Source organism: Cebidichthys violaceus, unplaced genomic scaffold (assembly GCF_023349555.1).
Source record: "Cebidichthys violaceus isolate CVI_PGR_0920_01 unplaced genomic scaffold, fCebVio1.0.p SCAF_6, whole genome shotgun sequence".
Classification (NCBI taxonomy): Eukaryota; Metazoa; Chordata; class Actinopteri; order Perciformes; family Stichaeidae; genus Cebidichthys; species Cebidichthys violaceus.
This window is the reverse complement of record NW_027176816.1, coordinates 5702042-5716513: the sequence shown is the minus strand read 5'-3', so window position 1 is coordinate 5716513 and position 14472 is coordinate 5702042. Positions and strand designations below refer to the sequence as shown.

Genomic DNA, 14472 nt, shown 5'->3' with positions numbered 1-14472 from the left:
AAAGACGGCTGTAAGGTGCGAGTGCTTATTTAGTTATTACGTCTTTAACTCCAATTCAAAATGTTTAATTCTGGTTTATCTTGAAGGTACAGATTTGGAAAATCAAGGCCTAAAGTGAATATTTTTTTAACACACAAAATTAACAAATGAATTGTTTCTGAAAAGATTTTAATTTTTTTATTTTTAGTACAACCAATTTACAGATGAACATATAGGCGCAACATTTATTATGTGCGCTTGTTAAAGTTCATATTGGCTAACGAATGGAATCCAAACGAAATCACAGTTTTGTATGCAGGCTTTTCGATTACATTTTATCCGTGTGAAAAGGCAGATTGCTTGCAAACTGCTTTTTAACTTCAGTACTTTTCCTCAATGCAAGTCCAAGCTGATACCATAAAAGAACAGAGGGTATTGTAGATTGACAGTTTAGGGTTTCCCCTCAATTGTGTCTTATATTTTTTCTAAATGAAACAATGTCCATCCAGGGTATTTATTTTTCTATTTACGTGCGTGTAGTCTTTAGAAAATTCCGGATGTGTCCCCAAGTCACAGCTACTGTGCTCCACGGATGGGCCCATTGTGTGTGTGTACTTTTACCACAGGGTTGACATAACCAATAAAGTTTAGTGTACCTGCTGTAAACTTTATTGGCGGTGTAAAGGCACGGCTCGGATGGGTCTGCATCTTTTGTCTGTCTGTGCCGAGGCTCAGTTTGGAGATCACGGCCTGCAAGGACAAGATGCACCACCCATTCAAGTATGTAACTCACGTTTCTTTTATTCATTTGTTGTAAGGAATTTGTTTTATTCGTTACTAAGATTACATGCCATAATTTTCTTTAAAAGTAAAAAAGTGAGAGGCATTGCTCAAGTGGAATTTATGAGATAAAACCTGTGTTAGGCTCAAATTAAGTGATTTATTTTATATTGCTCTCATATCATCTTACTCTCGTTTAGATATGTTTCAATGCAATATATTTGTTGAAGGTGAGGACATTTCCCTGTAGTCACCGCCTCGCGTGCTTCTTAAGATATACAAATGTATGTCCGTATTTTCAAATGCGCAATTTTCTCCTTCTCTGCGTGTGTTACTCATCGATTATGTTGAAAGTTTGAACCAGCTTTAGAGATGTATATTGTGTGCTTGTCAGGTTGGATAGCTGCTATTGTGTGTGCGTGCTCTCTGCAGGCTCCACCTGTCCTGCTTTTCAAGTTTACGATATGACGATACCCTTCAGCCACTCATTTGAATTTGACATTATCTCCATTTTATGCATGTACCTGGAGCATCTAGTTGATGTTTGATGTCAACAGTGGAACCTGATATCTGCTTGCTGTCATATAATCCATCCCGAGAATCAGTCAGAAAGAGAGAGAGGCCCTAATATGGAAGTGTTTAGCTAATTGAAGTTTAATTAGACGTCTCTCTCGCCATGTCTCTCTGTCTCCCCTCCCTCTATTTCTCACTCACACTTTTATTTCCCATTCCGCGCTGGCTTGGATACATCATGGCTTACAGCTTGTCCACCAGGGGAACTGTCATATTCTTTTGACGCACGTCTATTTTGTAACAAATGGAAATCTCAGCATCGCACTCCATACCGTGTGGCCATTTTTAGTTTTGTGCAATCGAAAAAAGGAAAGGGGAAAAGATGGGTGCAAACATTCCTGGTTGTTAAAGGGAGAAATTTACAGCTGAGTAATAAAAGTTTACGACTGAATCCTTTCTGCGATTGGCTGTGGCGAGCCACGTGGCACACGCTCTATGAACATGAACTTTATGCTGTTGTCTATTCTCTGGTCCTTCCCTTGTATCAGCAGCAGACTACGCTGGGCGTAGAAACGTCTTTTTCTTTACTCTAATTTTTAAAAAACTGCACACACATGTTGACGCTGATTCGTGTGATATTCATCCGATCTCCGACTCCCTGACACAGGGATCTTCGGGACAGTCGCCGCCTCTACCAGCCGCTGCGTTTATCCCCCCCGGAGGCAATAAAACCGCGACTGGGAAGGGAAAAGGAGCAAGCCAGCCTGCTAGAAAAGACTTTTCTCGGCAAGCCGACAGCCTGCCTTCACGAGCTCCTTATCGCCGGGATGTGAAGACGGTACACGGGAGATGTGCGCTCTGTTGATATTTCCCACTCGCCATCGTGACCCCTCAGCTGCTATGTTGGACCACAGTGAAGCTACAAACTACGGAGAGCCTGTTGGGGTAAGATTACACATATCTCTATCAATCTTTATTCATGTTTTGATGTTGTGTTTGACAATCAGCCCAATGTTTGCTGGGTTGAAATGATGTGAACGAGCGAGCGAGTGTGAGTGAGTTGTCTATTCTGTGTGACCTGACCTGTAGCCTGGGAGGCTGCTGATGCCCAGAGCGACTGGCATTGTACCTCACTGGCTGGTGTAGCAGCACCTGCGTGTGTGCCACTGACCGCTTTGGCCTAGATTAGCGGAGCATTTCAGAGATGCTGTGCCAATGTGTTGCAATAAATTGCTTACTGATAGTAAACTTTGTCATCACTCACAGGCCCTACTGACCAGGCAGTGACAAATTACATCCATGTGCTGTAATTATTTCTTGCTTCCATACTTGCTGTCACTTGTCTTATTCAGCCTCTGCCAAGGGCCTGAATATCATGTGCAATTTTACGCACGCGCATGTACACACACACACACGCGCGCGCGCGCGCATGCACACGCACACGCAAACACCCAGACACACCGTGTAGATCCCGGCAGTGCCCCCTAGCGATCAGACGTGCTGCATGTGGAAGTGGGCGGGTGTTGAGGTTGTTGTTTATGGCTGCTGATTTTCGGCGGCGGTTCACTGCGGATGTCAGCTGACCAAGCTGATACACGGCTGCCAGCGAGTAACCGCACGAGCTTGACACCGAGGAGTGTTTCTGAGTGTCTGATTTGTTGTTGTCACCTCGGAGAACGAGGGATTGGTCTGTTTTATTGTTTTCTACCGATGTAATAAGATGGTGATTTGTTATACGATATTGTGACATAATCACTGACGACATTATGATGAGCAGCACGAGATTTTATTCACACCATCAGCAAAAAATCATCACAAATATCTTCATTATCATAAAAACCACCAGTAATAACAACACTTATTTAACAGGGCTACAGTTACACTTAAACTGCGTGTAGTAAATCATACATGAATGGTGCCAAATTAATATGAAATGCACTCCTGTTCTTTCCAACATTTTGACCAAAATACAAAATCAACCCAGATTAATTTCTAAATATTCTCAGCATGTGGCTGAGATGGGACAGAAACCATCTTGAGGCAAGTGTGTGTGTGTGTGTGTGTGTGTGTGTGTGTGTGTGTGTGTGTGTGTGTGTGTGTTGAAACGTGTTAAAACTATAAAACTGGTTCATGATACTAAATCGGCCCTGCACCCCAAAACAAAATAGAGAACCCATAAAGTGATTTCATGTGTTTCTGTCCCCTGCTGAAGCTCAACAGTCTTTGCGTTTCAATCTTGTCAAACGCAATTATTGGCAAAGCCTCGCTCTGGAAGCCTTCAAAGTCTTTTAACCTACTGTTACACACGTTGTTTGTTTTTCCCTTATGAAACATTGCTGTTGCAATGGCTCGTGTCCGCTGCTGCCCAATACTTTGCCTGCAGAGAGAGGGAGAGAAAGAAAGAAATGGAGGGAGAGAGAGTCCATTTAATCCATGACGTTTGGGGTTGTTAGGTAAATCTTGGTTTAAAATAAGAAGGGAAAACCACAGTCTATTGTTTTGCCCTGCAGTGTTTTTAAAAGCACAGATAGGTTCGCATAAAACTCCATGAAGTCATGAATCTGTCCGCATCACCACATTTAGAACCTCACTTACAAATCCCGACAGGGCAAAAATTTTGCCTACTAATGGTCATAATTTATGATGTGTGGATCAACATGCGCTCATTGGGCAACAGCTTCCTGAGTGCTTAACGAGCATAAAGTCGAACACTTCCGGACATTAATTGGGCTAGCCAGCGATGGTAAAGTGCTTATAGAGGGCTTTACATTGTTAGTATGTGAATTACTCCTTATTAGTAAGGTTAGAAGCGGGGGAGAGGAAAAAAGCATCAGGGGCAGACCAGACTTTGCCTCCCTTGCTGTGTTTTTAATCATGGCTGATAATGTAGAAATTTTACAGGTCCCGTATAGCTAATTGTGAGTGATGTTGTGCCGTTGGATATTGATGTAAAAGAATGCAAAGGAGAAGTTATAGGTTCATGGACGTGGATGGGCCCTGTTGTGTTGTAGGGGCGCAGGCTGTTAAAGTTAGGCCTTCAGCAGAAGAGCCAATTATAGTGCACATTTAAAACCGATCCAACATGATAGTTACTAACTCTATAACCCCGATAAATAAAATAATAATAATATAAATAATAAGAAGAAGCCCTGTTACTCATGATCTATTACCATTAGTCTCACCCTTCATTGCGCATGCATTCATCGATGGTAACTACTAACAAATCAAGAGCATATAGTATTCATTAATGTATTATTAATGCTAATTATTAATTTTCATGGTTGGTAGTCTACTATAGTACCAGGCTCATCATTGATCATTTTTTGTCTAAGACCTTCTTGGTTCTTTCGTTCATCATCAGTTATAATATCCTTTAAAAGATCGTGCAAACGTGGACCAAACGGCTCCTTTCCTTCCTGCATCAAAAGCCGTGCACGTGATTTGCCTCACGGGCCGCAATAAAACACTAAAACACGAGGGAAAGAATGACCTTTCTAATTCTGCACACTGGCACAACCTCTGCTGCATTCCTGCCTTTCCAGTCCACACATTGGCTTTAGTGTTCAGCCTTTATTTACAACCTAAACTTTATGGAGCAGCGTGGTTGTTTTTTTTTCTTGCGGGTGGCTGTGAATAACAATTAAGGAAAATCTGTGTCTCAAAAACTCAAATAATTTGAAAACGATTTAGATTAAATAAATATTTTAAAAGTGATTTGAATTTTTTAATAATGAGTAAATAATAACAACAGCATGGTGACAGTAACAGAAGTCGTTATTGAAACAAAGACTTTCACAAATCCAGTATACATGCTGTATCTGACACCGTGAGCATGACAAAGTAACGTTGACTGCCAATCACCAAATTTGTCACATTTTGGGCTTTGGGGCTCCTTTTGTTCAAATCTAAATTTATTAAAGTGGTGAATACACTTGATATGTTTCCGCATGTGTTGTGTTTGGTGACATTGGCCCCTGCGTGGCTTAAAAACACAGGTATAGAGGCTGAATTGGGACTCCCAGTATTTTAACAATGCTATGTTTGTTCTGTCCAATCATCAACTGATTCGTTACTTGATATCAAAGTGAAAAGGAACAAATTCCAGGACAGCAGGAGTGGGTCATTGCAGCCTCCAACTTTTGCGCTTTATTTTCCTAAAATTCGTACCACGCGGATATCACATATGGCCACGAATAAGGTGAAGGGAAACTTTTATTGCACCAGCTACTTCCTTCTCTTTGTTCTTGTCTCTTTTATGGGCTATTCAGGATCCCAAACAACAGACCAAACAGTGTTGCACGTTTAGGCTGCGAGTATTCACCCCATTGAAGTAATCAATGAGGTGGACCGATAGGCTGCTGCGTTTGAACAGACATTTTCAATAACTATATTGATTATTTTCTTGGTATCTATTATGGCCTGTTGCGAACAGCAACGATAATGTGAATTATATTGTTTCAAATGAATGTGTGGTGTTTTATTTGTATTCTTTTAAACGTCTTTTTTTAAATAAAAGAAAATGCAGGCAGTGTAAAACTGCCCTCTTATCAGCTGTACGAAAAGCAATTTAATTATATTAATCACAGACAATGAGAGCGAGTGAAGCTGGTCTCTTTTATGTCATTAATGTAGAATTTTACGCATTTAGTTGTAGAACATTTCGCCCTGACAGGCGCTCAAGACTTGCTAAATTTTTGCAGAACAAGTCTAAAGTAATTTTCAAACCCATAATTTGCTGCTGAGATAATTATCGGTTCCCCTTTCCCCGGTGTGCCAGAGGAATGTCGAAGTATGATCAGAACAAGAGGAAAAGACTAACTTCTGTGCGTAAATCTGAAAGCATAGCATTTATTGTTGTGATTTAAAGAGACTGTACCTGCTATCGGCTGAAAGGGAACACCGGGCACTGTTGGCCTGCGGAAGATTTTGTCTGACGTGTGCTGGACAGTCGCATAACTGATTAGATTTTCATAGAGAGTGGCCGCAGTTGGACGCAGTTCTGTGCTAGCCAGTCGGATCTATACGCGCTGTTTCCCTTTACTTTATGCCTCCACGTGCTGTGCAGTGCTTTCATTTCTGAGCCTGTGAGATTGCTGCTCGCGTTGCAGGGCTTTGCTGCAGAGATAGTTGTTGGTGTGCTGGGGAACGTCACTTGTTTTATTGCCCTCACAGAAGAGAGACCATAAACGCATTCTTACCACCTACACCCTCCCCCAGTTCACTGCAAAAAGCATTGAAATTGCTCACATGCCAGATAATTCATACACAATGGAAACATTAACAGTATGCTGGAAACTCGTCGATATGGCTGAGATAAACAGAAAAAATGCCAATATTAATTTTAGTCTTATACAGAGGTGCTGCGTCTTGCGGGACGAGAGCATGCAGATATTGTATCCCATCGCTGCAGTGGTGTTGTGAAAATAAAACTGTGTTTTGGAAAACACACACACACACACACACACACACACACACACACACACACACACACACACACACACACACACACACACACACACACAAGCACTCAAGATCACAGAAAAGGGATTTTCTTTGTGTTTCAGTAAATTAATTTGATAGCTGATTTCCTGCACTCTCTACCACCTTTGGAGTTGTGTTCACATGTATTTTTATGCAAATGTTCCGCCTTGCTTTGGGTGTGATCACTGTACTGAATGACATTACCCACATTTCGCATCATACTTCCTCCCCAAACACCACATATTGTTAAACTTCAAGTCAAAAATGTCTCATCCAGCCAAGCTTATAATGTGACACTCCAACTCCACGGTGTGTTTATCGGCATTTAGCACTAATGTTCAAGCGCTGAGCTAAAAGCTACAGTTTCTCCTCAACTCCTGCCTCTCAATTGGTGGAGAATGGTCAGCTGACGTTGTCATATTGTCTCTCACCGAGCCAAGCCTCGGCTATAACACTCGGGTTTGTGCGTCTTAACCGGAGATTGGAAATTAATAATATTGAATCCTCAAAGTAGCCCACGTCCAGTTAGAGAAGCAGAAAGTCGAGAGAAAAAAAGAAGACCTTGGAGAAAGGTGTGGTTGGTTGACACAGACGGGAAGGAGATTTACTGAGAAGGAGATTGAAGAGAGACCGATAAAGAAGTGGGGAGAGTTGGAGAGAGGGTTACAGGCAAGGTATGAATTCTTATTTCGCAAACCCGTCGCTCTCCTGCCATTTATCCGGTGGTCAAGATGTTTTGCCTAACGTACCCCTAAACTCCACCACCTATGACACAGTCAGACATTTTTCGTCGTACGGCGCTGCTGTGACCCAGAATCGGATATATGCACCTTTCTACTCTCCTCAAGACAATGTCGTTTTTGGGTCTGGCAGGGCACAGTATGAATACGGATCAAACGTGTTTCTTCAAGACAAGGACGTGCTTCCCAGTTGCAGACAAACAAACATGGGACTCAATACACAAAGCCACATTGCTCAAGAGTACAGTTTGGACCAAGGAAGAGCAGGAGCGCAGGATCAGAAAACCAACATCCCGATCTACCCGTGGATGCAGCGAATGAACTCACACAGCGGTGAGTTTTACTACGACAAATAAATTAAGGAAATGGGCCAGTTTTACGATATGTCTTACCAAGAGAGTAAGTTACTTTTTATGGCCCCATAAAACATTACTGTATCCCCTCGACTTGTAGATGGGCCTTTACATGTGCAAACAAACAGCTTTCATATTAAGAAAGATATAGTAGCCATAACCAGCAGCGAGAGACACAGAGAATGCATTACGATGCTTTTATTATTTTAGATAATAAAGCTAAGATGCCCTTTGAGGAAGGATTTGTCTTTCAGTTAAAATTACTTTATTTTTCTTGGTGGATTTCTATTACATTTGTGATTCTGACAATGAGTTAAAACTTGTGCTCAACTGCTTCAAAGTATTATTAGAGCTCAGACAGAGGCGTGTGTCTTTTAATGTCAAATGTGACTTCGCCTTCTAAGCGATTCAATTAGTGACTTCACTTTGTATTTCAGCAGGAGTGGGCTACGGGACAGACAGACGCAGAGGACGTCAAATATACTCTCGGTACCAAACACTTGAGCTGGAGAAGGAGTTTCATTTCAACCGCTACCTGACCAGGCGCAGACGCATCGAAATCGCAAATGCGCTTTGTTTAACGGAGCGGCAGATCAAAATCTGGTTTCAGAACCGACGTATGAAATGGAAGAAAGAGAGCAACCTGACCTCCACGGTGACTGGAAGTGAACAGACAGGAGCCTCTCCGGAGGAGGAACGCAATGGCGCAATTGAAGAACAGAAGGATGAGGACAAGAAGAAAGAATAGTTTCAAAAAACAAAAACGCAAGAGGGGGAAACACCTGATGACCATTTAAACCCAACATAACTACCTAAAAAAAATCTATATGGACTTGAGAGCGACTTCACTGCATGATGGCTACCGCAGCTCTCCCACTTATATCTCATGTTGACCACAGGAGTGTTGAGCCTTAGAAATCCAGATTATTTCAGCCACAGTTTGTCCCCCTGTGACACTTGGGCTGCTGATTCTGTTTTATTGCAATGTCACACTTGTATTGTGAAAATAAAAAGAAGTATTCATTTCAACGTTATTTCTTATGCCAGTAAAATCTGTGTATTTATCTCCCCACACTCTATCCATCACTGTGAACTCTTTAAATCACCTCACAGAATACAGTGATGGTCAGATTTAACTCAATGTTGTACATGGACATTCCACGGAGGGAAAGGAAAGGACCGGGCGGACACTTCATTTGATCACAGCATTATAGTATAGGCCCACTTGAATCATCCGCCGAAAAGTGTCCTGCACAAAAATGAAACTTGCACGGACATAGACCACAGTCCACACACAAACAACTGAAATGCCTGTATATAATCAAAGTAACAATATACTATGTAAATCCTGTATGGACTTATGTGCATTTAGCCGCTTTGATAGACGCTGCATAACATACAATTGCGCTTAGCCCCCCTTTTTGTTTTTCATTTGACACAATAGGCTTTCATTGTGAAACAGGTTTGTACACTAGTAATTCTTCACTTCTGTTTAGGAGTTACGAATTCATGTTTTGTCATAATTGTGTATCATGGAATAAAATATTTGCAAAAATGTCAACATCGTCCTGTGTTTTTGGGAGCATCTTTCTCAGTCAGATGATCGTATAAAGAAAGATTTCTTGAAATAGGCACCAAATTCAGTGCGTGATTGTGGAGACTTGTTTGACATTTTATCTTTATCATGACCTTTATGGTCAAAAAAGGCTGTAAAGGCAAGTAACAAATAAGCCAATCAAATGATTTTATTAAAACAAATTTTGGCCTTTTATTGATTAAATATTCAACTTAGCATGATTCATAAAAGCATGAGAATGAGCTATTGTTCAATATGCGGTTAAACAATAACATTCCCGCAGCTGTATTTCAACTTCCAGCGCGTTCAAGTTTCACGTCCATATGTGTAAATATATTAAAACCAAGTGAGCAGTTTAAATTGTCATTATTATTATTATTATTATTATTATTATTATTATTATGATTGTTATCATTATTATTATTATTATTTTATTATATGGGGCTGTTGGTGGACTCGCGGTGTGTCAGGGGCAGAGAGCTCTGGCCGGTCCTGACCGTCCTGCCCCATACCAGACACCAGATGACGCTCTTGTCTTACTGTCCTGCCCTTTTTGCGCTAAAGAGCCCTGCCTGGTCCTCAACAACCAACAGCTCAAAGTTTACCGGACACGTTTCTCCTATTCATCAATATCCCCATTGAGTATCAAAGCCAATTTATGACTGGCCAACATGTGCACGTGATCCCATACAAATACCCCATATTTGGGCAGCGCACGTCGGATCAAGAATTAAAAAAAAGATACCAAAGCCTACTCCACCTATAAATCCTGGATTATTTTTTTAAGGCAGACAGCTCTGAATTTTCCAAAAGCGGCTACAAAGAAAAGCAATGATCAACAAAAACAAGGAAATAACCGCAACAAACATCCCGCAGCCCTCTCTAGTTTAAAAAGAAAGTATCGCTGATTGTTCAAAATGAGCTCTTATGCTGACAGCTGCAATCTCAGGCAAACAAGCGAGACAACTTCTCCTAACAGTATGTTTAGTTTCGATCTTTCTGGGCGCGCGTCCAGCCGCTATGAGGGTGTTAATGTGAACGGGATATTCACTTGTCCCGTCCCCACGACCTCTGTTGAACGAGAGGAGATGAAAACTAGCCTGCGTGGCAATACGGATACTCCTCTCCCGTCAGGACCACAGATAACCATGGTCTCCAGTAGCTCGTCTGTGAACGCAAGCGGTCTCAACTACGGCAGCAGCGCGCTGCTGGGACGAGGGGCAGAAAGAGACCCGGAGAGGAGCGCAAAATCCGGCGGCAACAAGAGCCAAGAGAGCGAGAGAAACGTGGAGAACACGCAAACGGTGAAACGACACACAAATGTGAGCCAACGTCAGGACAGCGAGCAGCAGCCACAGATTTATCCATGGATGACAAAACTGCACATGAGCCACGGTAAAGTTTGCCTATTTTCTAAAGTGCGACTAAAGATGCTTTCCCTTATTCTCTCTTTACGCTGCAACACTTCTTTTCGCCCGTTCCAGTTTCCCTCTTGAGTTTTATAGGCCAAACGCAGGAAATAATAAAAACTCGTGGTCATAAATTTTATGACAAAGGCATCCATTGCTCGTAAACCTGCTCTGTTACGGTGAAGAGGTGATCTGCGGGGTGATTTATGGTGGTATAATTGGATAAGAGAACAAAATTGTGATAAAACTATGAAATAATATTCACAAATTCAGCTCGAAGTATTGGTTTTTGCCTTGTTTCCTTTATAGTCGTAGTTAATGTTTTACACTATCAAACTCACTGTGTGGGAGAAGCTTTAGCCTTAAATTGAACTCTGGGAAACACCAATGCCCTGACCCAATCGTGAACTTTTCACCTCTAAAAGATTTGAATAGGCGTGCTCCTTCTCCTTGCCTTAAAACCACTGGTTGACTATTTAGGCTGCAGATGGACGGTGAGCACATTTTCTGCAAAAAAAAGACGCTACTTCTGTTTTGTGTTCCTCCATTTGCAAACATCCTGGAGCACACAGAAGGGACTTTAAAAATATTCAAGTCCAATAGCAGCAAAAGGCCTGTTGCTAAGCACTCCTGTGTATAAGCAGTCTGTAAATCTGCAAATAGGAAAACATATCTGGGAAACATCAGAATCCATTTTCTAATCCCACTTCTTTAGATTTTACACATCTGTTTTTCCTCCCACGGTGTTCCACTGCAGCGGTATTAGGCCGAGATCATTGTTTACAGAAAGGCCAACACATTATTATCCAGTTTTACATATTACAATAACAAGAGTTTCTTAACTAATAGTCTTGTGTATTTTCTATGTTTTAATGCGAAAGAATGTAGGGCCCTCCTTCCTTTAAGCTAAGTATATTTATTGGATCTAGTTAACCATCCTTATCAGCCTGACATGATTTTTATTACACAAGACCACAGTAAGTAAGATCAGGTTCAATTGGGTTGTATAAAGATATTTGACCTTTCAAATGAGAGTGGACGGGGATTTAAATTAATAGATGTGTGCTTGTAATTCTTATTTTTATGGATGACTAATCTTTATTTTAATGTAATAATACTATTAGCATACTATTATATTTATTAACCACTATAATGCTGCTGAAAGCTAACTGATTTTAATGCCACTTCAGAATCGGAGGGTAAGCGGTCCAGGACCAGTTACACCCGCTACCAGACTCTGGAGCTGGAGAAAGAGTTTCACTTCAACCGGTACCTGAGCCGCCGCAGGCGCGTAGAGATCGCCCACACCCTGTGTCTAAACGAGAGGCAGATCAAAATCTGGTTCCAGAACAGACGAATGAAGTGGAAGAAGGACTCAAAGATCAAAGTGAAGGAATAAAAGAGCACCAGAGAGCGGGTGCATGCAGCACGTTTTTCAGCCCCACACTGCACAGTGCTGGAGTGCCGCCTGACCTCCGGATGAACTGCTAGGAGCAATGACATCATGACACCGCGCTGTGTGCTTCATCACCAATTATGTGTCACTTGCTGCAGTTTGGGACCTAATGTATTGAATATCACTCACATTGATCAATCGGTTTACATTTCTAAATTAATTTGGTGCCCATGCGATGATAACCTCCCTTTGCTGCACGAAGGGGACAAGAGGTTGAGGGGAGCTTGGCCCTTCGAGCTGCAAGGCTGTAGGTCTGCGGTGCACAGAAAGGCTGCACAACGCTACTAATTATGTTTTGAATTAGGATAAAAGTAGTGGAGGCTGGGTGATAGCCTGCATCGTTTCCAGCTCTGTCTCAACATGTGATAAAAAATGTAACGTCAACAAATCAAAATAAAGACAAAAACTATTTCTGGCTGTTTATGAGCTGTCCTGTAAGCAACAGTGAGATAGTTTCCCACCAGTAAAAAACACTCTCCCACCGCTTTCCTTTTCTTTTTAAATCCACTCTCTAAGATGTTGCAGTGGTTGAATGTGTGATATGTTCAGTGAGCTGATTTCTCCGTGAGTGTGAAGGCATCATCCCTGTTGTCTGTCATATAATTGTGAATCTAAATCGGTATGTATAATTCAGCGACTGTATGTGATATTATTGTGATGTGCAATGAAGCCATTTCTCTCGCCCTATACTTAAGGTGCCTGGTTTACATGAGGCCCAGAAGAACTGATAGATGGCTTAATTGTCGATTGTAACCAATAAAGTCTCATCATTAACAGTAAAGGATTTTTCCTTTGGTCAGTATGTACATTTATGTTATTTTTTTCTCATATCAGGGTTACGTTGATTAAAATATAATAGGCATTGTTGTCTACTTTTTAAAAAAGCTACCTATTTTCTTTCTTTTGTTTTATTCTACTGATCACGTTTTTTTGGGGGGATGTGTCGGAATCCACAGAATTTCATTGACTGACAAACGCGCTCGGAAGTTTAAGGCCCTCGTAAAACTTTATTGCCCCTTTTCCAGCACTCCGCCACTGGCAGACTCCCGTTTCCTGTTTTGTCAGGGAAGGAAGGGACACACTAGCCTGTGATAACACTCGCCTTCAACACAACATGGATGCAAAACGTTGGTTTCCTGTGGCCGCAGACTGATGCGCCATCACTGTTAAAGGCCATATGGTAACTTTATGATATCGCCCTGCTCTTTAATCCTGGCATCATTGCACTGTAGTTAAAACAACACGACCTGCTACTATAGAGGACATAAAACCACGCCAGTTGCTGGGTGTCTGCATCCAGCAGCAGCTTTTGTAGAAGTCGTAGTATGACACAGCATAGCCCAAGGTTATGAGCTAATTTCTCTATTAAAGAAAATAAAAATCAACTCACCTCTCAAACTAATAGCTTCCTATTCAACTTCCCTGACGGTTAAGAACCGGTCAGCACAGCGTCCACTTTCTCTGCGCTCTGTTAGGCCTAACATATACGTGGACAATGTATTGAATCCCTGTTTGAATGTCTTTCTTTTAGGGCATTTTAAAGTTTACAAGGTTACATATGCCAATTGCCCCAAGCAGGGCCTGTGAATGGTGCACAGGAAGCACGTGGTGTCATTTAAGTGGGTTTTATGGCCTGGAAGAGCTGACAAACCTTCGATATATACACATCATATATAATCTTAACTGTCCGGAATCGCAGCTGCTGGTTTCCCCTTATCTGAGGAAGAAAGGGCTTTGTGGCAGTGAGGATGCAGTACCTTTCTCCGGACTGTGTAGTCGGTGGTGCGGAGGACAGAGAGCTGCTGCAGTAAGTTGCTTTTAACTTTGCCTTTACAGGCCTGTGACTGTAACGTTATTTCACCATGAAAAAAATAGATTGTTTATGTTTTTATTAGCGTGACTTTGAATGCGTGGGTGTTGAATTGATGAACTTTAAAATTAACGATATTAATTGATGGTTAATATGCGTTTTTATAATCACAGAATTGTGCTTTTTGAGTCACCGGGAAAATGTTGTTTTTGATTTTTTTAAAGGACATTTGGTGTTGCATATTTAGTCCGACAGAAACGGGATTATACCGCTCATGGTTATTGGGTTGTCATGGCAGTTATTGTTTTTCCGCAGAATAATCTTTGTATTTGTACCAGATTTTAATCTTACAATTAAAAGCAAAATAAATGATGT

General features: G+C 41.5%; 2 protein-coding genes across 3 annotated transcripts; both read left to right on the top strand.

Annotated features, from left to right (window-relative positions):
* Positions 1 to 7213: 7213 nt before the first annotated feature.
* hoxc6a (homeobox C6a) lies at positions 7214 to 9407 on the top strand. 2 transcript variants are annotated; one of them, XM_068733630.1, is made up of 2 exons: positions 7214 to 7826; positions 8287 to 9407. In XM_068733630.1, exons 1-2 carry the CDS (start codon positions 7430 to 7432, stop codon positions 8592 to 8594), a joined length of 705 nt encoding a protein of 234 aa, XP_068589731.1. In that variant the 5' UTR covers positions 7214 to 7429; the 3' UTR covers positions 8595 to 9407. The 2 variants fall into 2 exon arrangements, with proteins under 2 accessions (XP_068589731.1, XP_068589730.1); XM_068733629.1 differs by having other exon boundaries at positions 8284 to 9407.
* Positions 9408 to 10157: 750 nt separating this feature from the next.
* Positions 10158 to 13071, top strand: hoxc5a (homeobox C5a). Its single transcript, XM_068733030.1, has 2 exons — positions 10158 to 10817; positions 12022 to 13071. The coding sequence occupies exons 1-2, from the start codon at positions 10340 to 10342 to the stop codon at positions 12228 to 12230; spliced, it is 687 nt and encodes a 228-aa protein (XP_068589131.1). The 5' UTR covers positions 10158 to 10339; the 3' UTR covers positions 12231 to 13071.
* Positions 13072 to 14472: the final 1401 nt, after the last annotated feature.